Source organism: Punica granatum, chromosome 5 (assembly GCF_007655135.1).
Source record: "Punica granatum isolate Tunisia-2019 chromosome 5, ASM765513v2, whole genome shotgun sequence".
Taxonomy (NCBI): Eukaryota; Viridiplantae; Streptophyta; class Magnoliopsida; order Myrtales; family Lythraceae; genus Punica; species Punica granatum.
In genome coordinates, this window is record NC_045131.1 from 14,483,971 (window position 1) to 14,508,338 (window position 24,368).

At 36.1% G+C, this 24,368-nt stretch overlaps 1 protein-coding gene and 1 long non-coding RNA gene across 2 annotated transcripts; one reads left to right on the top strand and one right to left on the bottom strand.

Moving 5' to 3' along the window:
- The first annotated feature begins 248 nt into the window (after positions 1–248).
- Positions 249–2,981, top strand: LOC116209181 (guanine nucleotide-binding protein subunit gamma 2-like). Its single transcript, XM_031542746.1, has 4 exons — positions 249–675; positions 2,366–2,418; positions 2,511–2,555; positions 2,653–2,981. Exons 1-4 carry the CDS (start codon positions 541–543, stop codon positions 2,750–2,752), a joined length of 333 nt encoding a protein of 110 aa, XP_031398606.1. The 5' UTR covers positions 249–540; the 3' UTR covers positions 2,753–2,981.
- Positions 2,982–17,748: 14,767 nt separating this feature from the next.
- LOC116206989 lies at positions 17,749–23,919 on the bottom strand. Its single transcript, XR_004156835.1, has 2 exons — positions 23,365–23,919; positions 17,749–18,204 (listed from the first exon to the last, which is right to left on the bottom strand). It is a non-coding gene; the product is annotated as an uncharacterized LOC116206989 (long non-coding RNA).
- Between the last annotated feature and the right edge of the window lie 449 nt (positions 23,920–24,368).

Consider the following 24,368-nt stretch of genomic DNA (forward strand, 5'->3'; position numbering starts at 1 on the left):
AAAAAAAAAAGAATCAATCTCAGGAATAGAAAGGCGTTTCAATGAAAAGAGCGCCCCTTTCCTCCCTCGCAACGCCGCGCGTGGAAGTTGCTTCTCTTCTTCTACAGTGGGAGTTGACACTGTACGAGCTAAGGAAAAGAAAACTCAAAAAGGAATACAGAAAGAAAGGGCGTGTTAGCAGAAAAGCAACGCCCCTTTCATAGGTAAGACCAATACAAAAACACAAACAAACAAATGAAACACGACAACAGTCCAACTCCAACCCAACACGCACCCGGAGGAGGAAAAAGGTCGCCCTTTTCCTTGTTCCTTTATAGGGCTGGCCCTCTCTCTCTCTCTCTCTCTCTCTGGTGCCCATGAGATCCGCCTCTCGCAGAAGAGACTAATTTCAATTCCCACCGCCGATGGGGTCCATCAAAACCGATCCTGTTCCCGGGTCATGATGATCCCCACTTGTCTCTTCTTGGTCTGCTAGATTCTGCAACAAAGGTCCCCCTTTTTTGTTTTTCCTTGCCTCTGGGCAAACTCCGTTCGATCGTAATGCGAGCTGGGAGCCCCCGACCCGCCGACGCCGGGACCCCGGTCCACTCCATCCGAGCGTTGTCGGACACCAGAGGGAAGCACCGGATACAAGCCGAGCTCAAGCGCCTCGAGCAAGAAGCTCGATTCTTGGAGGTAAAACTGATCCTTTCCGATCAGTCTCGTTGAATTCCCAGTTGTTGACAATCAGTTTGAATGCAGTCGCGTTTATTGATTTGAACCTCTGTCTGTTTCATTTCACTCACGTGTCAAGAAATGACAGTGGAGACCGTACACCCTGCAACCTCTGTAATGGTTGAGTTGGGGGGCCTTTTGTCTTTTATACAAGGAATTGAGCATTTATTGTAACTAACTAATAGTTGAGGTTGTCGTTGCTTTCATTCTTTGTTTGTACTTCACCATCTGTCACTGCTAGGTAAAAAGGTACGGCCTTTAGATGGGTTAGTTATGGTTTTTGACTTCAGAGCACGCTCTACCATGATTCTGTACTAGGAAGAGGCAGCTTTCGCATAAAGGCGAGGACTGGGTTTCGGGGTTTCTGATTGATGTCTCGATCCGGTTCATATGTCGGACCATTTATGGGATCAGGGTGAAGAACAGAATCTAATAAGAATGATTAACTGGATTCCTGATTGCATTGTGAAGCTCAAAAGATAATGCGACATTTGCAATTTTCTTTCCTTATTACGAGTATTGTAATAGACTGAACTGAGTTACCTCTTTTTAATTGATGTTTTCCATATTGGAGGTCACTAATTTACTCTGAATGAAGTTATTGATTATCTTCCATTTGGGGTGAAGTGCGAGTGTACCTTTTGTGCCTCTTATCTGACATTATCTAATTCTTACATTGGACTAATGTGATAATGCAATATCCAGGTTCCATTTGATAGAAATTCAAAAGTGAAAATGAGTGATTTTCTTTTCAAATATCAGTCTCCCTTGTCGAAGTTGAGAGGGAATTGTAGAGGTCTATGAAGGATATGTGCCTGTTAGGCTGTTACTACTAGACTCATTTTCTCCATGAAGATCAAACTTCAGCTTCCCTTAAGTTGATAAGTGAATAAACTTTATCATTTTAGAGCAACATATTAATTTGTCTACAGCTTGTCCTCTGCGAACAAATAATTTTTATCCGGAAACTACGATTGGCGAACTACTGAAGCACACAACATACAAAACTCTTCTGAGTTTTGAATTTTAGTACTCACTTGTCTCATAATCATCTGGTGGAGAATAGCATCGTCCCTTGTTTCCATTTTGGCTGGTTCAGTTCAAATTTGTGGTTCAAAGTTTCGGTAGTTTCAGTTTCTGGTAAATTGGGGTTGATATCTTTTATATCTGTCTAATTATTTTATTCATCAGTTTAGTTTCGATGAATGCTCCCATTTCTGTTTGAAAAATATATTGTGGGTTACATGAGGCAGTACGTTCACAGACATTTGGCTTGATGTGCATAGATGACCTTAGTGACCCACAAATTGCATTCAGAGTGTGTTAAGCTCCATAGCCATTCACTTACCTTAATATCCAGGCTTGAGTAAAAATTGCAACGTTTGAGAGTTTCAATGCTTCTGGTCTATTTACACCTTGGTCCACCATTTCTGATCTTACGGGAATCGTGTAACTGGTAGATGGATTTTTTTTCTTTTTAAATTTTTGCTACTCAGGCGCTTCCATCCTGTCTCAGTTTGTTGAGGGTATCTCTTTTCAGCTACTTGATCATAAATTAGCGAATTATTTTTTCCCTTTTCTTCTCTGTTACTGCTGAGAAAAGGCCTGAATTCTTCATCAATATGACCACTGTCTCTTTTAATTGAAACAGGAAGAACTTGAACAGCTTGAAAAGATCGAGGAGGCCTCAGTGGCATGCACAGAGTTAGAACTACAAAACCTCCAAGACCTCTAATGGACTTGTCAATTTTTATTCTTAATGCTTAGATTTATAACTACCTTTCTTCTTATTGCAGAACATGTCAAAATGTCGAAAAGCAGCCCGATCCTCTACTACCAGAGTAAATCACCTCTCTCTCTCTCTCTCTCCTTCTCCCTCACCCCCCGCCCCCTTTCCCAGCTCTCTTTGAAGATCTCACAGTGATCTTTGCTGAACAGGACAAGTGGTCCAATAAATCCCGCATGGGACCGGTGGTTCGAGGGTCCACAGGAGTCAAGAGGCTGCAGGTGCTGGCTATTCTGTTGGAGAGGTTGCTGACTCCAAAGACTTAAACATTGCAGAGACTTTGAATTATAGAGTTTAAGGTGTTGATAGAATATAGGGTTGTCGTTGGCAAGTGACTGTGCCGTGTTGTGCAGAGGATGTCATTCTTAGCATTCTTTTCTATCGGCCGAATCATTCAACAAAATTTTCCATTTGTGCAGAAGATTTAACGGTTCTTCCTCTCGGCAAAGCAAATGGGACTGGTGCTTATGTTTTCTCCCAACTTGCTTATCACCTTAGAAAAGTTCATTTGCCCCCCTCAGGGACCCATTCTGGCCTCCTATGAACCTAATGTCTGAGTCATGTTGCTAAGGTGGTCTGATGGCCGGACAAGGCGAATATGGGTCCCTGAGGGAGATGGTATAGGCACCCCTCTAGAGTATTGGAAGCACCAGATCTTCCCATGGCCAGAAAACATGATTTTCTCCGTTCTGCTTTGGTCAGAAGAGACGTCAAGTCGATTTGGAAACGGTACATCCTAACATTGCGCATCTTTTGTGTACGCAAAGAAGAGAGGAGAAGTCGATTTGAGGAATTAAGTGCCTATGAATCCACTAATCAGAAGACCATTGATTGCAAGTACTTTGATTCCTGTCATAGTTTAAACTCAAATTCCTAATTTGAATTTATAGAATTTCTTATAATTTCTACTCCTTTTCTAAATTTATTTTTTATCAAACAGTAACCTAAATCAAAGAAAGGGATAGACTTAATCGGTGGAAAGATAAGACCGGTTATTATTAAAAACGATTTAACTTAAACTATTAGAATTATTCCCTTCCTACAAAAAATGCGATTATAGTTGATATCTAACGTTTCACAAATAAAGAGAGTACACAAACCTTGATCCACCTAATAATATTAACTCGTATTTGGGTTTTTGAAAGGAGGAGTATGGATAGTTTAACGGGGTTAAATTATCTATTTCTAAATAAAAGTAAAACAAGGGAAATAATTTATATTAAGAAAAGAAAAAAATGATATATTTTTTTCAAATGGAATAGAAATAATATATATAATTTCAATTGCATTAGGAAGAACTCTTCCCAATTTGCTCGCCAAGTTGGTCCTTCTGCAGGTGAGGAAATGGAGAATCTCACTTCACTCATTTCTCGAAATGTTCTTCAACTTAAGTAGACTAGCTCTCACGCACGAGATGCTTGATTGCATACTCGAATATTGATTTAATAGTGCAAATTTTGTTGGTTTGAGTGCTAATAATTTTATCATTTCAAATATCGACCCAAATTATAGTCCGCGAATCAATAATTACTGCACCGCACGCATGTGTACTTTACAATTGCTATAGAGTCAAGGTTTTCTGTTACATTAGTCATTACTTATAAATCCTAATTTTTATTACGCTTAATAATTAATTATAGATCATAATTTTACACGCAAAATTTAATGACTTAAAATTGACAGAAATTGAAACTAAAAGAAGAAGAAGAAGAAATTAGTGACCAACAGCAATCTCTTTTCAAGAGGACATCGAGGAAATGAGGGGCAGTCTTTTCGTTGGATTTAGTGGCAACGTGGGCATTTTTATTTTTTGTTCCTTAGCTACATTTATAAGAAAAGAAGATAATAGAATAGAAGAATAGACAAACTTTAGTGTGTTTGGTTTTTAAGTTGAGTTGGGTTGAGTTTTAATTTTAATTTGTTTGTAATAATTGCGATGTTGAATTATGAGAAAAAGTGTGTAAAAAATAAAAAAAATAATTATTGTATTGTTGAATTATAGAAAAAGTAATGAATAGTTGAGAGAATTTATTATTGAATGGTTAAAAAATTTGAAGAAAAATGAAAGAGTAATAATTATGTTGTCGACTTTTGTTGTGTAGTGAGTAGAGTTAAAGTTAGAGTTAAAATTTTAAAATTATATTACGAAATCAAACGGGAAATGTCGGTTACAATTTCAACTTTTCCTCTAAATAATAGTATTAGATTGGATAGCAATATATTTTACGATTTTGTTAAAAAATTTACGAAAAACTGCATGTGTGAAAGTAAATAGGACCATAATAATATACCTTATTTTGACATTTTATTCTTGAACAGGGAGGGAAATGGAAGCATTACAAATCCTTCCATTATTTCTTTTCGAACTTCAAAGAGTTAGGTTTCATAACCAGGAGGACTAATTCTATGTTAATGAACAAAATTAAGTCCTTTTATAATTAAAATTGTAAAATTTATGTTAAAAGAAAATTCATATTTATGACAACTAAAAAATGTGTTATATATTCATTATATATTGCCGCAATTTTTTTTCAATGTATGCACTTTCTATTGGAGTTTTTACCCCAAATGACTGATGATTTACCCGTTTTGTCAAATTTATCCTATGTTTTTTTTGTCAGATATATCCCATGGTTTACTTTTTGCATCAAATTTATCCGGGCATTATCTTTTCCGTCAACATTTAACGGCCATGCTGACGTGGCACGTGGAGCGATAGTGAGACTCACTTGCCACGTCAGCACCACGTCAGTACGACCGTTAGATGTCGATGAAAAAGATAACGATGGGATAGATTTAAAGCAAAATGTAAATCATGGAATATAACTGATAAAAAAAACATAGGATAGATTTAATAAAACGCGTAAATCATGAGATATTTTAGATAAAAACCCCCCTTCTATTCAAAACCAAAATATGTACACTGTCAATCCAAGTAGAGCAACTATCCCAAACACCCAATTACAGCACCTCGCTCAAACACCCAATTACGACAACTCTCTTAAAGAAATGAATCAACAAAGGAACAACACAAAATCTTCAAAGCAACTCTAGGCAAAGTTGCCACTCGACCACGAACCATCTCTACAATCTGGCAAGCTAAGACCTCTGTAGATTTTGCCTTTCCTTGGATGATACGGACATTCCTATCCCTCCAAATGATGTATATATAGAATGCAAATTTTTTTTTTACAAATTACCCTCTATTACTTCGAATATTTTAGTAGCTAATTAAGTATGGTATTAATATTCGAGATCTTATACCAGATGCGCATTCAAGGGCAAACACTATATTTCACCATAAAAATATGTATGGTGTTATCCAATTTAAATATTATTGTCTTAATTAAATAAATTAATTTTAGATAATTAGTAATCGACAGAATCAAAAGGTTACAAAATATCTTTTAAATGAATAATAACCTATTTTAAAAAGAGAAAATTAGACTATTATCTTGAACCGACCAATCAGGTACAAGCATGAAGATTCATGGCTCCCTCCTCCACACCTATAAATAGGAGTCGTCAATCTTCAGGGAGGGGGGGGGGGGGGGGGGGGGGGGGGGACTTTTGGGGAGCCAAAACTTCAGAGAGCTATAAGGAGAAGAACAAGCGCTCTGCAAATTAAACGGAGTACGAGAAGATGAAGAGGCCTCGAGACCTCAACAACACTTCATATACGCGAAGAACACGAAGAACGATGGAAAAGTCACAAAGACTTCGGCGAGCTTCACAATCGATATGATCCAGCACACACACCCCGACGGTTTTTTTTTAAAGGTGTTCGTATTTAAATGAAAGTATTCGAACAAGCACCAAACCTGGAGACTCATTAAATCAAAACCATAAAATTGGTTGTGTTTAAAAGAAAGTCTACGAACCAGCATAAAACCCGGAGTTCCGTTTACGCGAAGACATTAAATCGAATCAGAGGATTTTTCTTTGTGCTTACAAGAGTGCAATTGGAGATTGTAACTCACAAATTAAATCAATTTAAAAAATTGATTGCATAAATTTCCTGTCTTACATTAGATTCGAAATTTGTTGCGTACAAATTTTTGACTTTCACGATGGGACAATCTCTATCTCTCATCTCTCTTTGCGAAAGGACAAAAAAAAAATATTACCATGGCAATAAAGCAAGACACTGCAAATAAAACTCTCACCGCGCAATCAAAAGGGGCTATCGCATGTAATGAAGCCAATGCTATAGCTAAACAAGCCAAGGTATCCATTAAGGAAACTCCTAATGCTGATGGGAGTAATAACTTTAGTCTTGGAGCTGTGGCTGTTATGGTGGAAAACACATCATCACTAGAGGAACAAGTCCCAAATATGGCCAGTACTCTCAAAGTGCCCATGAAAATTGTACAAGACGGGGATGCCAAGATAGCTTACATGGTAAACAATAGGGATGTGCGGGTCCAGGTACCTTTTTTTTTACGATACCCGGACTCTACCCTGTAAGGGACATATTTCAAGATTTTGGAATCGAACCTTACTCTGTTGAGTTCTGGAATCGAAACTTACCCAGAACTTGTATTATACCACAGGTTCTGAGTACCCTGTTGGAACCTGTAAATTGTTTTGTTTTGTTAAATAAAACTAAAAATATCTCATCCATAATTAGTAATCACACTAAACAGAATGTCGACATAGATTTAGTTTTTTTTTTTAAATTAGCGACTACATTTTTTAAATATAGGAATATTTGAATATAACTATATATATATATATATATATATATATATATGATGGGGGGAAATAATTAACTAGGTCCAGGTATTAGTTCTGATTCCGATTCTGGGTACCCTATATGCAAGAGAGGAACCGGAATCGGTCTTTATCAATTTCGTATTTTAATACCCGAACCCTACCCTAATGGATAGATTCTGACTGGTTCCGGATATACTTAGTATCCGTGCATACCCCTAGTAAACAAACTTGAGAATTTGGAAGAATCAAGCCAGGTCAACAACACTCCAAGACAAGTGAAGCCGTCGAAGGATGTTGCAATTGACATAGAAGCACTAGCATTACAAGTGCCTTCTAGCGAAGGACAGGAGTAGGGAACTGTTCTTGTTGCTCCAAGAGTGACAACTCCAACTAGGACCATCCAAGTCACTATTGACGGGTCCATCCTTGCATACCAATTGCAGGAAATCATTAAGGAAACCCTTAGAGGTTAAGTGGAAGCAGGTAGCTCTTCTCTGGTGATGTATGAGAAGCTCTACACACAAAGGATTGAGGTCTTAAGGATGCCTTTCAATTACCAACTATCGAAGTTTCAACAGTTCGACGGAAACGACAACCCATAACAACATGTGGCCTATTTTGTCGAAACTTACAATAATGCTAGGACTGAAGGGGATTTACCGGTAAAACAGTTTGTTTGTTCATTACAGGGAAATGCTTTTGATTGCTATACTGATCTCTAACCTGGGTCAATTGATAGTTGGGAACAATTGGAGCGCTAAATCCTAAATAGGTTTTATAGCACAAGGCGAACAGTGAGTATGATTGAACTCACTAGCACATGCCAATTGAAGAACGAACCTGCTATGGATTACATCCAACGATGGAGAAACTTAAGCCTTAATTGTAAAGATCATTTGTTAGAGGCCTCGGTAATCAACATGTGCATCCGTGGGATGCATTAGGGCTTATGTTATATCCTGCAGGGACTAAAACCATGCACATTTGAAGAATTAGCAACATATGCACATGACATGGAGCTGAGTTTCAAAACCTGCGAGTCACAAGGATTGCCCGTTGAAAGACATTGGGAAATGTATGATCATTAAGAGTCAAATGAAGAGGGCGAACCTCTCGTCGAAACTGAATGCGAGCAAGTCGTGGCATTAAATGTCGATCCCATATCAAGGAAGGTACAAGAGCTGAAGAAGCTTTACAAAGTCGAGACTCTCGATTTTGCTTGATACTTTGTCGAACCAAAAATTCAAAGGAACTCAAGAATGAAGCACTGGGTCAAGCCCAAAGGCCCCGGTGATTCCACGAAACTTTCTCGACAACACCAAGCTATATGAGCCCTCGCTCAAACATGAATCGGATTCAAGCCCAAAGGCCCTGGTGATCAACAAACACTCCTTAGCGAGAATAAGCTACACAAGCACTTGTTTGAGGCCTAACATCGAATTCAAGCCTAGAAGGTCCCGATGATTCACAAACCTCCTCGATTGAGAACAAGCTACACAAGCCCTCGCTTGAGACACTGCACTAGGTCAAGCTTAAAAGCATTGGTGACCGATAAACATCCCTCAAATGAGAATAAGTTATAAAGCCCTTGATAGAAATCTTGCAATTAAAGAAAAATTACACTCCAAGAAATGAAAAAAAAAGGAATCATTTCCAATGAACTACGTAATGACTTGATCCCTTACAAGGGTACGTAAGCAATCTTAGCAAAAATGGATAAGATTAGTGTTGTGTACGGATACTAGGTATACCCGAAATCGGTCGGAATCTCTCCGTTAGGGTAGGGTCTGGGTATTAAAATAAGGAACCGATATAAACAGGTTCTGATTCTAGTTCTTGCATATAGGTACCCAAAAACAGGATCGGAACCGGAACCGATACCTAGACCCAATAATAATTTTTTCTAGTTATATTCAGATATATTTCTCCCTTTTACTTTACCATATTCCCCTCTTTGTCTCTTTGTCTCTCTCTCTCTCAGTGGAAGTCTCGCATTCTTTATCGTCAGTAGCTTTGGTTCGACGACCTCGGTGTGTCTTCCGTGAGGCCTGATTGTATTAAGGATGTTTAGTTTTGTGGATGGATTGATGTAGGGCCGGCAATATTTGATACGACACGATTACACAACACGGACACAACACGGAGTTAAACGGGTTTGGGTCGGGTATTTTTGATATTCGGGTTAAACGGGTCCAACCCGTTTAGACACGATTAATAAGCGTGTCTTACCAGGTTGAACCCATGTAACCCGATTATACACTATTAAACACGTGTTTAATCGTGTTACTATAATCGTGTAACTCGTTTAGACACGTTTATGTATATGAATTGACCAAAATATCCTTTATGTAACCCTAACATCCGATTCCCAATTCGCAAACCTAATTTCATTTCCTTCGGACCTTCGTTGCTTCCAGATCCTCCAGAGTCCAGACCCTAATTTCATTCGACCTCGACCCCGACGGTCCCGCTCGACCTCGACCCTTTGGCCTCTTCCCTTCCGCCGTCCGCGCGACCTCGACCCTGACCCCGACCCTCTGGCCTCTTCCTTTCCGTAGTCCGCACGACCTTGACCCTCTGGCCTCTTCCCTTCCGCAGTCCGCGCGACCTCGACCCTCTGACCTCTTCCTTTCCGCAGTCTGCACGACCCCGACCCCGACCCTCTGGCCTCTTCCCTTTTGCACGACTTCGACCCCGATCCCGACCCTGACCCTCTGGCCTCTTCCCTTCCTTTCACCGTTCCTCCCGTGGTTTTCATCTTCCTTCTCCACTGCTCTGCCCTGCTCTGCTTTTCCTCCGTCTGGAGATTTCGGCTCCAGTGACCCCCTCTGCAGCTCTACTTCAAGCTCAAGGTACTCTTTTCCACCTCTCTCTCTCTCTCTCTCTCGCCCTCTCTTCCCCTTAGAAGAACAGGGACATCGTTTGGTTAAGCTCGGACTCGATGAACAATGGGAAGGGTTCCCCGTCTCAATCTTATTTTCAGATAGTAGTCTTACTCCATTGCACCGTGGGAGAGCCCGAACCAGAAGAACTTGACGGATTGATGGTAGAGGATACAACAATGCATGAGACTAAATATCTATAATTTCATGGGAACCATCTAACCTGGGGTCTCTTCTTTCTTGAGCTGAATTGCTTTCCATGATTTTTTTCCTTGCTTTAACATTAGTAACCTGTGATGTTTCATGCTTTTTGCTGCTTGAAGGATAATTTTGAGGATTCTATCATAATATTATTGCGCCAAATATGGCATCTCCATTTAAGTTTTAGGCTAATAATCATCATTATTATTGAACATATATGATAGCAAGACTATCTTTTTCAGTGATACAACTCGGTTCATGTGGTTTATGTTTTCCATCCGTCTTATTCTCTTGGGGGGGTGTTCCTGAGTTTCTGCTTGATGACTAAATTAGATGGTCGAGGAGGTTACTGTTCTTTTCTGGTAGAGTACAAGGAAAATAGAGCTCCTCGCTTTTCAAGAGGCATTGTCACAGTTTTGATTGGTCTGTAGCTGCTGAATTGACTTTGTGTAATTCTATTGTTGAATACGTAACATGATCCTCCATGCACAAAAGCATACTCATAATTCAATTCACACTCGTAGAAAGAGTGAGCCTTCACTCCGAACGTATCCTGATTCCAGGCAGAACTTCTTGTTTACCCCTCAAGTAGATGCATTTGAGTTATAAAATAGACGATTGCCTTATGCTGGAAAGCTGTATTTTGTGCTTGCAAAGTTTACAATTACTTTCAGCCTCTGTGGCTTTAGAAATTCAGATTGAGGCTCAACAGCTGCTAACCATGATAATCTAGGCTCAACTCTCTACTGAATTGAGGAAGAGTAGAGTCGGTATACTTAGGAGGTTGAAGCATTTATTTGTATATGTTTGCCTCCTATTATTCTGTTCAGCATTTTGAGATTTTGCTTATTAGTTCTCTTTAACTGGGAAATTTCTATTGCCCTTTGAATTCTACATCTCCACTTTATGCTTTTGATTCAAGTTATGTCTGTTTATCATGTTGACATGCTTTGAGTTCATATTTGCAGGCAATAGGTTCCAAGGGAATGCCTTCACACCAACCTCATTTATGAGAAAAGATGTAGTCTCCTTGTTTTTGGGTTTGGTTAGTGGAATTATGCTGAGCAACGCAAGATGACAAGAACTTATATTGTCAGCTGATCTAATGAAAGATTTCCATTTTCAATGCTGACATAATGTTTGATGTGTTTTTCAGTGGTATATTTGAAGTTGTTGCCTACTAGTGGCAGATTGGGAGTTTCTTAGGTTTTATTATGTATGGATAATTATGAACACGAAGTAGAATAGTTTTCAGAGATTGGAGGATTTTCAGAGTTTCCAGGAGAAATGTTTTGGATATTACTGTGAAATGCTATGTGCCTTTTTCATTACTTTGTGGAGCTTCAATTTTGTATGATTAGATTAGTATGGAAATGATTTTGTTCTAGTCACTTTCCAATTTTTTAGGTGTATCGTTGTTTCAATAAACGGGTTATAAATGGATAAACGGGTTATTGTTCTCATTCCTTTTCTTCTCGGGTTAACGTGTCCCGTGTCCGGGTAACCGGGTTAAATGGATAAACGGGTCATGTTAACGTGTCCGGGTAATCGGATTGAACGGATAAACGGGTCGTGTTAATGTGTCCAGGTACCGGTTATAATTGTGTCGTGTATACGTGTACCTGTTATGACACGATTTAATAAACGGGTATAAACGTGTCGTGTACGGGTTGACACGGATATAATCGTGTCGTGTTCGTGTATGCGAAACCTGACCCGTTTAATAATTGTGTCGTATACGGGTTATAACTTTGATGGCACGAACCCGTTTAGACATGACACGTATAAACACGACATGACACGAATTGCCACCCCTAGATTGATGAGACATATTACTCTTTGTTGTAAATGTATTGTGGATTAATCTCAATTTATGTCAACATTCTATTTTGCATAATTACTGATTATGGATGAGATATTTTTGATTTTATTTAGGGAGCTAAAAAAATTTACAGGTTCCAGGTAGGTTCCGGTTCCATGACTCAACATGGTAGGATTCGGTGATAAAATCTTTGAACATATTCCTTACAAGGTAGGGTTCGGATATCGTAAAAAAGGCAATGTACGCGGACCCGAACACCCCTAGATAAGATGCAGTCACCAAAAAAAAGAGAGAGTAGGTTCTCCCCGGAATTACAATCCCTTATAGGGTACACAGGCAATTTTAGCTAAAATGGCTAAGGTTCGATCACTCGCAAAAGAAAAAAAAAATGTGCCGCAGTGCCTTGGAATATGGTTATTATAATCCAAATCCGAGAAGAAAGGACTTGGGATTTGGTTTAAAAGAAAAAAAATCGAAGTTAAAGGGATTAGAAAGTTAAACTCATCGGTTAAGAATCTAATTCCGCCGGGAGCATGAGATTTCACCCGTGCACTCTCTTCTTAAATTGTGATATCGTAATACAACAAATTAAGGAAGTTAAAATCACGTGTGCACAGGGGTTCCATTCAAATTGAATTTGATGGAGAATATTTTCCGAAGAAAAATAAGAAAAGGGAAGCAAAGAAAAATGGGATCAACCATTTCAAAGGTCAAAACAAGGTCGGGACATGCCAACTTACACTCAGTTAAATCGAGTCGTGTGCAAGTCTTGAGGGGGCATTTGTAGAATGCGGAATTTTTTGACAAATTACTCTCTATTATATCGAATATTTTAGTACCTAATTAAGTATTGTACTGATATTCGAGATCTTATGCCAGGTGCGCATTCAAGTGCAAATACGGTATTTCACCATAAAAATATATATGGTGTTATCCAGTTTAAATATTAGCATCTACAAATTAATTAAATATATTAATTTTAGATAATTAGTAACCGATAGAATCAAAAGTTACATAATATCTTTTAAATGGATAATAATCTATTTTTAAAAGAGAAAATCAAATTATTATCTTGAACTAACCAATTAGGTGCAAATATGAAGATTCATAACTCCCTCCTCTACACCTATAAATAGGAGTCCTCAATCTTTAGAGAGGGAAACTTTTGAGATAACCAAAGCTTCGAAGAGCTCTAAGGCAAAGAACAAGTACTCTGCAAATTAAATGGAGTGTGAGAAGATGAAAGGATCTCAAGATCTCAACAACGCTTTTTATTTAAAGGAAGAACACGAAGAACGACGGAAAAGTCACGAAGGCTTGGGCCAGCTTCACAATCGATTAGATCAAGTATGCACACCTTGAAGGTTTTTTTTTTTTAAAGGTGTTCGTGTTTAAAGGAAAGTGTTCGAACAAGCACCAAAACCGGAGACTCATTAAATCGTACCCATTAAATTGGTTTAAAAGAAGGTCTCCTAACAAGCAGAAAGTCCGAAGTTCCGTTTATGTGAAGCCCCAAGTTTCGTGATTGAAAGAGAGATAAGCATGATGTTCACCAAAAAAAGAGATAAGCATAACGGTAATGCAAAAAGTCTCGACGTTCAATAGACGTATTAAGTTGATCGAATGCGATCTCTTGCAGGCATCCGAGAGGGGGCTTCTTTTGGACCTGTGAGAGGTCCATATGTGTTTGGATCGGCATAGCTTGATGATCTTAGACGATAAAACCGATCCGTATGATGATGCTCAATCGTGCCAGTTTGCTGTAATGATGAAAAGCCATTAAAAATGGGCAACATCTTCATGACACTATTCAAGAAAAGACAAGACGGAGTTTGTGGTGAGCAAAAAACAAAAGCCTTTCTCAAACATTTGATGGCGGTAAGGAAAGAAGAGAGGACGAAGCCTCAAAATAACGAGCGAACGACCCGAAAAATCTTAGGAATCCACTTAAGTTATTCGAATTCAGAGAAAAACAACTTAAAGAATGAGTTACTCTAGAATATAAACTGATTATTTCAAAGATGGCTTGCCCATATCCTTACACAATCATCCTATTTATAGAACAAGGACACAAGGACTTTTTAGCTTCCCAAGACACCCCATTAACTCTAATTCTATATTCTCGGATTTTTCTGGACACAATTCACGAAAATAACAATAACTTTTCCTAGACAATTCCAAATTACGAACAATTTGATTCATTGAAAACTTGACTTCTAGGGCTTTCCAATGACATCTTATTTGACCATATTTAATGCAGAAACGACTCAGAAAACTAAGCACGAAATGACTTTTCGGTTTCAGTCCAATAGCCTTTAATTATATTCTAGAACCATCATATGGTCTTCTCGTTTTCTCCATCAACATTATGAGTGGACCAAACGCGCACGTACATTTTACCAAAAGTAAATGAGGAAAAGGGAAAGGAAAAAGCATATAAGGTTATAGAAGTGAAGAAAAGGAAGAATAGTGGGGCATCGGAAAAGGATAGAGGAGCCTTACACATGATCATATGGAAAATGCTTGGGTCTTTTTTGCTACTTTTACGCGATTATCGGCATGGGATATATATCGAGACTGATGATATGGAGTTACAGTACATGTCGGACCACAGTGCGCTGTTGTATTCCAGCTTTGGTGAAAACAATGCCCGGTGATATCGTTGTGTTAAGCTTTTAGAAAGAGTTGGGCCAGCATCAATCTCCCAAGACTGCATGAGAAGAGAGGTTGTCGGGTATAAAACTGATATTAGATTCCCTTGTCCATCTGGTGTAAGACGCACTCTAACACCAACCCTCATGCTTAATATGGAGTTGTGAACATCAGAATCAGTCGTCTAGAATGGACACCATTTACTAGTTAACACTATTGGCAGATCCCATTTAACTACGTACGAGGTTGAGGATGCCTAATCATTTTCCCATATAGGGCATATAACCACGTTTACAAGTGTAGGAGAGTGCGTTTGGATGGACTGCAGGTTCGTGCCATGTTAAATTTTCAGAAGAAACTGTGTCTGCATCTCTAAAAGGACGTTTTCCGAAGAGAAATTGCCAACGATCTCTTTGTAAAACCTCCTAGTTTCCCCTGCCCATAAATGTCGGACAACACTCTTTTAACAAAGTGAAAATAGATCATGGAAACGGAAAATAAGTATTTGGAAGGGCATCAAAGCCCAAGCTGGAAAAGTGAATTCAGATATTGGTCCAGCAGTTTTATTAAGTACAACTTCCATGAAAGCTACTAAGGGCATGTTTGGTTCGTAGTATCAGAATAAACAGGGAATAGAATAGAAATTCTGATAAAATTTTTGTATTTAGTTGGAGAAAATAGGATGACAGAGATTTAAAATTCTGATATTTGGTTGGATTGAATGAGGAATGGAAAAGAATAGAAATATGGTGAAATGACAAGAATGCCCTTGATGCTAAATTTAATGGGTTTTATAAGATAAATAAATAACTTTAATGGTAATATTTTTTTAATTAAAAACATTTTAAATAATTCTAAAGTAAAATATTTTAAAAATTAATTAATTTTAAAACATTTTTGTAATTAATGTTTAATTAAATAATTATGCATATTTAATACATTTATTAAGAAAAAATTTAAAAAATTAATTAATTAAAATATTTTAAAAATTAATTAATTTTAAAACATTTTTTGTAATTAATTTTTAATTAAATAATTATGCATATTAAATAATTTTATTAAGGAAAAAATTTTAAAAATTAATTAATTAAAAAATTTTAAAAATTAAACATTTTTTTAATTAATGTTTAATTAAATAATTATGCATATTAAATACTTTTATTAAGAAAAAATTTAAAAAATTAATTAATTAAAAAATTTTAAAATTTAAACATTTTTTGTAATTAATGTTTAATTAAATAATTATGCATATTAAATACTTTTATTAAGAAAAAATTTTAAAAATTAATTAATTAAAAAAATTTTTAAATTTAATTAATTTTAAAACATTTTTTTGTAATTAATATTTAATTAAATAATTATGCATATTAAATACTTTTATTAAGGAGAAAATTTTAAAATTTAATTAATTAAAAAATTTTAAAAATTAAACATTTTTTGTAATTAATGTTTGATTAAATAATTATGCATATTAAATACTTTTAATTAAATAGAACGATGGCACGTTTTGAAATTAAGTTAAAATGATGAGGGCATTTTAGTCTTTTCATGATCTATTCCGGATGCCCCTTGCCCAAGCCGGATCTTCACGTGAGGCTCCCTCAATCCGGATGAAAGCCGGATTTTGGGCCCATCCGGAATAGGTTCTTCCCAAATCATGCGAACCAAAAGTCGAATTACCTATTCCGTGCGGAATAGTTAATCCGTTCCTGATCAAATCCGCTGAACCAAACATGCCCTAAGGATATCAAGACCACCCGCGACAGTCTGGTTGCATTCGGGTGCTGTAATAACTCTAGCTAGGTACTATATATTCACGTGAGAACATACATGTATCTCTCTTACTCTATTCTCCTCGATATTTTTAATAAGAAAAAGGCGCATTTTCGCATTTTTGCATAGAAGAAAGGGTCTTGTAATGAGAGCTTAAAGACATCTTTTCCCTCTTTGCCCGCTCCTCGTGTACCATATTGTACGTGCATTAAAACTGAGCTGCTCATACTCACGAACTTCCAATGTGTAAAAGGGAAGAGGAAGCTTTAATTTTTGTAATAATAATGAAACGATGGCCCATTAATTAAATATATAAAAGCAAATGATTTCAAACCACACATTGTAGTATTGGGCTAAGGATTAATTCATCACATAGTATTCCCATTTATTGATCAGTTGCCCCACAATTACTTGACCTCTTTCGCAAAATACAAGCACAAAAAGTTATAGATGGGACCGGAAAGCTTTCCATGATTCATGTAGGCCAAATCGGGGATGGCCGATGCTCTTACGTGGTTTAGACACTGAGATTCCGTAGCTATAATTGTCGACTTACAGACACTCCTGTCAATTTTCTTATTCATGTATACCTTTCCGTGAAATGACCGAAGATACCGACGGATCGAAATGGAAGATTATCATCTCACATCGGTCCAAGTGCGGACACAGCAGCTCCCGTCACGTATATATGGCCTATCTCTTTATTATGGTTTTCACCACCTCACTCGAAGGTTTTCGAAGGATCAGGGAAAAAAAAAAAAGACGTAATGATTCATTTACATTTACATTGAGGTATGACAATAAAAAGTCTTCTTGTATATAGTCTATTCCGTAGGCGCAAAACCGCCAAACTAGCAGTTTAAATCAGTGCGACGAAGGGTATATAGATCATAAGTTGACCGTGGCATCGTCGACACGTGTGTGGATTTCATTATATGTGATTTGTTGTGTAACTAGCTTATTAAGTATATTTTTATGGCATATATATATATATATATATATATATATTGGAGATTGTACATTGAGCGGATGATTGAAAACGTAACCACCACCATTATTTCTATTTGAGCCGTTAAATTTAAATAGATAATATCTGAATTATACACGTATTCATATTTTTATAATATAAATATTCTCCACTCATATTTTTACTATTTATATTTTTAACCACGCATCTTTTCGACGATACTTGATCGTATTGCTTGAATGAATAAATCTATCCCAGTTCGTATATTTTCGGAACCCAACTGGCCCGGATCAATTAAACTTGGCAAAGAGAAGAGATTAAAATAAAACAATTAAAATCAAAAGAAATTAATTAAAATTAAGCCAAAAGAAACACAAACCTATACATCTCCATCGTCTAAAATCAAATCAACAACATTAAGCAAATCATCAGGAAACCTAATCCCAAATTGGATTGATCGATCCTCTCCGCTGCCACTAGCGTTCTCCAACCAACTTGACCGGCTCCAACTTCGACGTCGACGTGGACTTGTACTATGCCCCTTCCATCACCTTCCGCTATCGTCTGCGCCTCCGAGAATTTCAGCAAGTATCTGAATCAGGGAACTCCAATTGAGAGTAGACGAACCCATGCTAGAAGCCCCGGTGAGATATACAAGGGCAGGTTGTGTGACATAGATGATCCAACTTTCCTGGATGATCCAAAAGGTCTGTCGTTAATCTTGAAGGATGATAATCAGACATTATTGCCAGAGTTAAGAGAGTAACTCTCAAGGAATGGTCCCGAACTATCAAGAGTCCCCCACCGTAACAAGGCTTCAATTCCTCCAATCTGAACAACAAATTTGTTCTTTTTTTTTTTTGAGAGGACGAACCGTGACATCATTTTTTTTTTGTTTTAGTTTTGAATTTGTGTTTTCCCTTTTCAATTTTCAAAACCATAATTTTTTTTTCACAATAATTTTGTTTTATTGAACAGGATGGCTTGATCTTGAAATAATACCAACCGAAATCTTATTCTCGAATTAGACCGAGCATCAACGAAAAGATGTGTAGTAAAAATATGAAAAGTAAAAGTTGGACACATGTACTATTTAAATTTTATCTATTGAAATTTAATGATTGAAAAAAAAATCGTGATGGTTATTTTTACAGTCAACTGTGATAGCATCACCCTATATATATCAGTCAGTGGATTTTATTACAAGATGATATCTTTGCATCATCACACATAAGGGCCCATTCCCTGGCTGGCCCACCGTTTCATCAGCCTTGTAGACTTCTTCAGCCCACATATTTAAACCCCACATATAATTGAGGTCTTCTGTTTCTTTCCTTTCCTTTTCTGTTTCTTTTTCCTTAAAAAAAACATTTCCTTCGTAAATAAATAAATATATAAACTTAACTCTCACGAAATCACATTATCAAAAATAAAAAAGACGAAGCTATCTCGCAATTCCACATCATCATTTATGTAGTAAGGAAATTTTAATATTCTTTTATCAAGAATGATATTATCCATATTATCCACCAAAAAATATATATTCGTATTATTATCTTATTTAATCTATATAGTGGAATATATAGATTATATCTACAATCAGGGAAAGTGAAGTATACAGCGGAATATATTTTCCATAGGAACATATTAGTAGAATATCATCTAATAAGCACATTTGAAATAAGTAGTGAAATATAGTCCACCGTTTAGATATATCATAATGTTACCTAACTATGCTTATTGTCCAGTGTTTTAATAGATGAAAAATATTTTAAATAATTATTAAGGAAATAATCATTTGTATATATATTGGTCCTCTAACATTAAGAATCAGACTTGAAAGTAGATTTTTTTTGCTCATCCAGACTTGAAGGTAGGTTTTTTCTTCGTTTTCAACGAGGTTCGTAAAAATATCCATTATATCATGGATAATTTCATTAATTGGAGTTAGAATACTACTTTTTTCATTGGTTGTTTTTTCTCACGTTAATCGAGTTTTCCTTTATTTTCATTAAATTCATTCATAAAGTCATTCCACCACATTAAAATTTGCTGTTATTCTATGCTATTGCGATCTCTTCAATTGTTATAAGTTAACACTGCCTAATTATTGAACATTAAGGCCCTGTTTGGATTCGGGAATAAAAAATTTTAACTTTAACTTTAACTTTAACTCAACACACTACACAATAAAAACACACATTTCCCAAGTAAAAAATTTTAACTTTAACTTTAACTCAACACACTACACAACAAAAACACACGTTTTCTAAGTCAAATTTATAATCACATCTCATTTGTCCTTTTCCACAATCAAAATCAAAATCAAAATCAAAATTACTTTAACTCTGAATCCAAACACACCATTAGATAGTTGTCTTAGTCCTATTGTGTTATTTGGTTGAAGAATTTTTTATTCTATTGAAGAGTTGTGATTGTCATGCGAGATATAGATTTTGTTAAGATGACAATTGTGATTGTATAAGCTGTTAAAAATTGAGCTGAATAGAATATTAATAAAATAAATTATATTATAATTTATAACTATGGTCATCGTCACAGAGAAAAAAAATTATATTTTTCAATAGATATACTTTCCAGTTATTTATTTTCCTAAAACAATTATTTAAGATTTGCATTTGCCTGTATTTAAAAAACCAACACATTACTTCCTTTTTTTCACAATGTATTTAGGATCTAAAATTTCGCTCTTAATGAAATATAGTTTTTTGCTGAACTCATTTAATTTTTAAGTGAAACAATTTTAATCCATAATATATTTTTCTTGAATAAAAATTCATAATGTAATTAATTTTAATATCATTTATTATTAAAAAATTAAAAATCTTTCCACCACACGCGGGTTATCACCTAGTTCAAGAAATGTTGGGGTAAAATGTACACAAGATCAATCCCTATAAAACTGATCGTTTTTGTGGAGTCTGACTATATCTAATTCTATCAAAATGTATAATTCGGATCATTATAATACTATTGATATTTCTCAGAAACATTCAAGAATATAGACGTCCCATCTTTTTTGGCTGTTATTCTCGACTTTCATGTTGTCGTTGTACCGATTGGCCTTGTAGTTGCGATCATGAAGCAGTTGCTGATTCAATAATTCGATGGAGTTGTAAAGGGACAAACTATTGAAGGGAGGAAGCTACCCAAAAGAAGAATTCAACCAAAAGAGTCCCACAAGGATTAATAGTGAGATGGCTTTGTTGTTGGAGGGACAACGACAAAGCCATCACTCCGCACATAGCTCTCCTTATCAAACATCTTTATGTCATCATCAGTCATTCATTTAATCTCAAAATTTTTTTTAAAAAAAAAGAATTGTGACATGATGTTTTGTTGCCGTCGATGCAGACAAAATGGCAAATCCATCTAAGTTTTGTTGGATTTTCGTATTTCTAAGTAATTTCCTCTTGAACAATAAACCAGAAGTTTTATGGTAAGATCTATCACTGTTTTTGTTCCCTTTTTTTTTTTGGGGATTTGGACGGATAAACCGTACCTATCCTATCCGAATGTGGGAAGGAAATTTTCCGTCATAGATTTCCGTCCTTATGGAGTGAAATTCTTGTAGTATTAGCAATTGATTTTGAATCTTTGATTCTTTCCATATGCCAATTCGAACAGATTGTATATCTAATGCTTAATTCATTTATGATATGATAATTTCTAGAGGCATTTTATTTAAGTGCTTATAGAACAATATATATAAATATATAGATGAATCAACCATAATGCAATTGCACATTAAGTATGATGTAGATGATTTAAATAATTTAAAAGCACCAATTGATCTAATGCTTTTGATAATAGATATGATCCTTGTCAGTTTGAAGTGAGATTAGTTGAACCGGCGTCAATACTAATCATGGAGTACCACCCAATAGAAAATTTCTACTTCTTATGTCATCTTATAGTTAAGTTGAATTTGCAATTAGCACCAAATGGATTTTATTTGACATATTCAAAAGTTGAGCCATTAATTATTTAATCTTCTTCATTGCGCCGGAAAAAGTATATATATTATATATATATATATAATGTATGTAGGAGATAACAAGGCAAATCCATAAACATACTTAACTTCATGTGAACCGACAAACTTAGGTAAGTATAGCTTTTTCCTTGCATGATTATTCGCGTAGATGGAGGTGAGGCAAGTGCGATCGAATATGTTAAAATACAAAAATAAGTTGTACAAATATATTTGACTATATTATGCTGCTAAAGTTACGTGGTCAAGGAAAAATTATGTATTTATGTTTTATTGACCATACGAACTGCTGCATTTAAGATATTTCGTGGTCAGAGGATAGATTATTACTCCCCAATGGTGTAAATGACCATATATATATATATATATATATATTGCGAGGACCAATGAGATATTCTCGACAAAATTGATATATCTAAGTTCGACCGAAAAGCATACAGTAAGCTACCTAAAGGGGTCCACTGGGCAGGGGAGAGGGGAATAACTCAATGGTGTGATGTTTGCCCCAGTTTTGGTTTTAGTAGATGGCTTCTGTTTTGGCTATGTAAGGTACCTTTTGGAGGGTGGTCACCTTACTCAATGATGACATCCTCAATCATTTTTTTACTAGTTAATATAATAATGGGTAATTATTAAGATTCTTTAATTGTGAAATTTGATTACATAATCATGTTTCTTATTGAAATTATATCAATTGAAGGTGATAAGAGGTGGACTTTTGAAATTTTTAATCCTCCACCTCTTCTAGTTTCTCTATCTAAGAGGGCTTTAAATGCCCCGTTCCAAATGAAAACACAATTCTGTTACAGCCATAACCCCAGATTTTGTTCAAAAGAAATTTCCTGATCTAAATGAAGCATCCCCGAGATATTATCGATAAGAAGAGATATTTACCGTGAAATCTTGTATATATATAAACCAAGGTCAGCTAAAATCTAGTTGAGAACTCGTGTTCCAGTGAACATTAATAGTATCAGTTATATCAAAATAGGATTTTCTGAAAGCATATATCGAAATTTTCAACTAGCACTCCAGTCAATCATGCATATCGACCAAAAGTTACCAGATTTGAATCCGGGACTTATGAACTAAAGAACATATGTGAGCTTATCCTATTGAATTTACCTAACTAAAGAATATTGAAATGTGAAAGATCACAACAGTTATATGTTACAATTACATTAATTGTATTACAAGTTGTGCTTTATAATATATATCTAGCTGTATTTGTCTACTAGCTAGTACTCTCCCTTTCTACCTCATCTACTAACTGATAAAATATCTTCCAGGCCAAATCAATAAGTTATATATGAATATGGAAAATTCTGTAGTGGAGAAATTGGGAAGATCATTTGTGGACAAACAAATAAATAGAGGAAAGAAACAAGACCCATTTACGCTGTGGTTTTACGACAAGTAACATTTGTTTGGCCAAACTTGTTGGTTCCTCTAGAGGCCCTGCACTTATAAAGTGCCTGGGTTTTTTTTTAGAGCAAGACGGGAACCAACCCCACTTTCTAGCAAATAACCGAACAGTAAACAAGATAAATTGAATTATTCGAGAAAATAATATATTATCATAACTCATAATGATGTGATTAGAAAAACAAATACAATTATTACAATTAATAATATTATTATGATCAATTATTTGCGTGACTCATTCATATATTTTGCTGCAGTCTATTTAGTACTTTTTTGTGTCACATGGTGAGTTAGATTTCTGAAGAATTTTTCATATTTTTCATAATTTATGGTTTATTATGAGATACCGATCGACAATTCAAGACATTCTTGGAGGTTTATTTATTTAGAAATTAAGAGTTATCGACATACCTCTTGTGTTCAGACCTTCCAGGGTTGGGTGAAATTAAATACAGATGGAGCCTCTCAAGGCAATCCGGGGTGCCTTGAGCTCGATCCGTGATGCAGGAGCCGGGGGCTAGTTTACTGGGCGCCCAGAACATTGGCCTCTCCTCAGCTGTAGCTGCAGAACTATGGGGTGTCAAGTCTAGTCTTGACTCTTAAGCTTGCGAGGGCTTCCGGCTTTAGATGAATCATCGTGGAGGTTGATTCCAATATTGTACATAAAACTCATCACTGATCAGGGTCGGGTGGCACTGCCTATTTCGGCTCTTGCTCATTCTATTCGGGCTCTTCTAGACAAGGATTGGCAGACTCAGGTGTTACACATATTTAGAGAAGGCAATTCGTGTGGTGATTGGCTAGCCCGTCAATCTATCGATCTCTCTTAGGGTCTTTATATTTTCCACTGATACAACCAGAGGGTATCCAAAACACTTCTTTCTGGAGATGTTATTGAAGTGTCTATACCCCGCTCTTGAGTGGGTTATGACTCTTAAACTGCATATAAAGTTCGGCAATAGACAATGCATTTTGTCAGCGCCCTGCAGCTTATGGTCGTTACTCCCAGTTTTACATTGTTCATTGACATCTCCCGATATAGAACCATCAATATTGACGTGCTGTTTTTGTTAATAATTTCTTTTGGTACCAGAGGACCACATCGACATATCAATGTCACATTAGCACCATGATATATAGACAATTTTGTAAAAGAAAAATGAATAAAACCATTTTCTATAGTTTTTAACTGATAAGTTTTAGAAAGAAAACTAAACCGGGTAAATACAAGGTGGCCCCTTTTGACCCTGGGTCAAATGGCAATGTGCCCCTTAAAAGATTTGATTTCAGTTATCAATCATCGAGTTTCATTGTTTTTGCAATGTCTCTCCAAAAGTTAGATTTCAAACTCTCATCATTCCTACGTTTATGTTTTTGGCAATATTCCACCAAAAATTTTCACATTTGACTATTGA